At 38.0% G+C, this 3561-nt stretch overlaps 1 protein-coding gene across 1 annotated transcript in view; it reads left to right on the top strand.

Moving 5' to 3' along the window:
• C18H18orf63 (chromosome 18 C18orf63 homolog) overlaps positions 1-3561 on the top strand; it is a 37172-nt gene that overhangs the window by 13167 nt on the left and 20444 nt on the right. The window contains exon 7 of the mRNA XM_021150331.2: positions 2160-2269. Within this exon, the coding sequence (XP_021005990.1) occupies positions 2160-2269 (110 nt within the window). The remainder of the gene's footprint in view (positions 1-2159; positions 2270-3561) is intronic.

Raw genomic sequence — 3561 nt, 5'->3', positions numbered from 1 at the left:
GCATTTCCTCAACTGAAGCTCCTTTCTCTGTGATAACTCCAGCCTGTGTCAAGTTGACACAAAACTAGCCCGTCCATGGTGGGTCTCTGGCATGCAGCTGTACAAGGGGGCAGTTTTAGTTAATCTCAGTAGGAGGTCTCTCTCGGTAAGAGCAGTTTCAGGCTACTCTCATCCTGGAGGAGAAAGCTGTGCTTGATAGTTTCTTCATACACTGGTCAATTGTTCGTAAATACTTGTACTTGGACCAGATGAAGGCTTTGCCATGCCTCTGAGCTTCATCCAGCAAAGGTTAGCTACTCCCTATGTCTGATGCCTTAGAGTCCTTGACATGACAGTGCTTGGGTTATCAACACACATTCACTCCAGTCTTTATCTGCTTTCTGCAGTAGAGCTAGCCAGTGGCAGGCAGAAAACTTAGAGTTCACATATTGAACCACAAGTACAGCAAAGAGAGCAAACTGGAAATGGTAAGACTCCTTGAAACCTCAAAGATGACCCTCAGTGACCTAATTCCTCCAGCAAAGCCACATCCCCTAAACCTACCCAGGTAGCATCACCAGCTGGTGACCAAGTAGTCAAACAGCTGAGCTTATGGGACATTGTCATTTAAACCACCACACACCAGATTTGATGACACCTAAAAGTGGGTGTGTGCCACCAACCCCAGCAGATCTCTTCTTCCTCTGTATTTGCTGTTTTGCCATCAGAGGACAGTAAGTAAAGACAGTGAGTTTCTTCTCCTCCATATGGACTTCCTTGTTACTGTGGTACTTCTCTTTTCACTTCTACTCTCTAATCTGTTACCTGCCTTGGTTTCTGCAGTGACCAGTATTCTGATTTGGACCTATTCTTTTGCCTCAGCCTTTTAACTAATCTGCATATAGGCCTAGTTTCCAGTCTTGTCAATAGATTCCTATTTCTAAACCAAAGCTTCCCCAACCCAAATTATCTGTAAAATCTCAACATTGCTTAGAAAACTAAACTCAGATTCTTTAGATTGTTGTTATAAGGTAGAAGAAATATTTCCTTATGGGTTATCTTCTCATGGGTTTGGCTTTAGTTGCATAGGGATACTTTTTCTGAAGTGATAAATACAAGGGTTAGTATTCTCCTTAGATATATATTAATAGTTGGAACTTCTTAGTGTTCAGAGTGATCTACGTTGATAAGGACGAGTGTGGCTTGAGCCTCTGAATAGTGTTGGTATGACTCAAGCTATGTAAGTAGATATATGTGAGAACCCACACATTCTAAGCCTTTTACTTTATTGCCTGACTTTAGAATTGCATTTCAGATTCTGTTTTCTCTCAAGCCAGTCATTCTACCTGGTACAGTGTATGGGGACACTTCTGCCCTGGCCATCTTTATTTATTATTTCTTTCTTCCTACTATCCTTCTTCCTTTTATTTTCTCATAGCATAGCTTAGGAACAGACTTCTCAAGCACAGTATATCACATCAAAATATTTACCTCTCGAGGCTAAATGTGATGGCTCAGAAGCTAAATGAATTTGTTGCTTTTCTGGAAAACTGAATTTGGTTCTCAGGATTCATATCAGGTTGTTCACAGTCATCTACAATCCCAGCTGTAGAACATCTACACCCTCAACTCCTCTACATACATACACATTTTTTAAAAAGTTGGCATTTTGGTGCATATTTGTAATGCTAGCACTGAAGTAACAGGGATAAGCAGTAGATCTCTCAGCCTTTCTGGCTGGCGAAAAAGAGAAAGAAAAAGAAAAAGAAAAAGAAAAAGAAAAAGAAAAAGAAAAAGAAAAAGAAAAAGAAAAAGAAAAAGAAAAAGAAATACATTCCCAAGGTTGTCCTCTGGACTTCTCTCACACATTCACACATCTCCACATATATAAACATATTCACAGAAATACAAATCCTTTAGACAGATTTGACTTCTATAACTTAACATAATAAAATTGATTGGATCTAGCATAAGATACAACTTAGGGTTTGGAAGATGAACAGAAAAGCATAATCTAACCTATTTGGTGTACTGTGCTGGGGAGAAGTAGGATATGTTGGAACCCTGATTACCTCATGAAAAGTGGATATATACATGGTTCAGGAAAAAAGTAAATCTCTAAAACATTTCTAAACCACTGTCAGTTTGTATTGTTTTAATGTTTCTTTTTCAATTAAAAGCTACAGGAGTTTGGTATTTCTCAGCGTATTATAGAGGATTTTCATGCCAACCAGAATGCTGTCATTGAGAGACATTCCATTTTAAGCAACTGGTGCTACATTTTGCCCAGGTAAGATCTAAGGTAGTGATGTGGCGCTGGTATGATGGCCACCTTTCACCACTGTAACCATAATATCTTAGGGATACACTTAAGGGAGGGAAGGTTTCTTTGGGCTTACAGTTTTAGTTGGTTCAAAGTATTATGTTATGGAAGTCACGATGAGACAGCGTAGTTTATGTCATCAAAGGCCAAGAAGCAGAAAATGGAGAAGGCTAAGGCTTGGCAGGCTTCATATCTCCCCTTTTATTCTGTCTGGGTTACCAGGCCATGAGAATGTGATACCCACACTAAAGGCAAATCTTCAGGTAATCCTTTCTAGAGTTTTTCTCACAGAGACACCAGGAAGTGTTCCTCAGCCATCTCCCAGGTAGTTCTCAATTCAGTTGAGTTAAAAATAAAGATTAACCATCAAGAGTGGGTTCAGAATATAATAATGTTCTATAATTTTGCTTCCTTAATACTTTATGCAAAACTATTAACTACTTTGAACTTTAAAACCATAATCATAACACTATAAAGTACTGGAGCAAGTCTGGAGAGATAGGTCACTAATGAAGGACACTTGCTGCTCTTACAGAGACCTTAGGTCAGTTCTCATCACCCACGTGCTTCCAGAGGACCTGGCATCTTCTGGCCTCCTGAGCAGCCACACATGGGTGCACATACATGTGTGTAAGCAAAACATTTATCTACATAAAGAGCAAAAGTAAAAAGTACTTGAGCGGGTTTGTTATGTAAACAGAAGCCATAACTGGCCCCCCTTTGAATTACTAAAATAATTTTTTTGCATTTACATTTCTATTAGATCTTTTAATAATGCTAAAATTACCAAATTTCTCAATATCATAATAGTCTTAATATCAAAATTTATGATTTTCTACCTAATAATGATTTATCATAGTTAAATGTAAACAGATTTTTTTGTCTTATCATTAGAAAAAAAGTGAATTATTTCTGAGACAAAAAAACATTAAAAAATCTTTAACTTGCTCGGGAGAATTAAGAGCTTACCCATGGTAAACGATTGAGGGCAAGGGCCTGATTCTGACTCATTTACTTCTTCACAGACTCTCACTGGTGGAAGCATTTTGTAATTCAGTTTTGTGTGTATTTGTAATTGGCACATTGTTTGCAGCAGTTCAGCTCAGTGTTTCCTCACCATTTCAGTTATTAAGATTTAAAACAAGTGAAGATCATACATAGTAAGCTCACAGTAAGGTCATTCTTGATGGTAAGAGGTTGACGGCAGTTAAGATCATGAACAAGACAAGCATTTCACTTTTTTTTTTTTTTTTTTTTTT

This window comes from Mus caroli, chromosome 18 (genome assembly GCF_900094665.2).
Source record: "Mus caroli chromosome 18, CAROLI_EIJ_v1.1, whole genome shotgun sequence".
NCBI lineage: Eukaryota > Metazoa > Chordata > Mammalia > Rodentia > Muridae > Mus > Mus caroli.
Note: the sequence above shows the minus strand (reverse complement) of the source record. Positions and strands in the feature narration are given on the sequence as shown.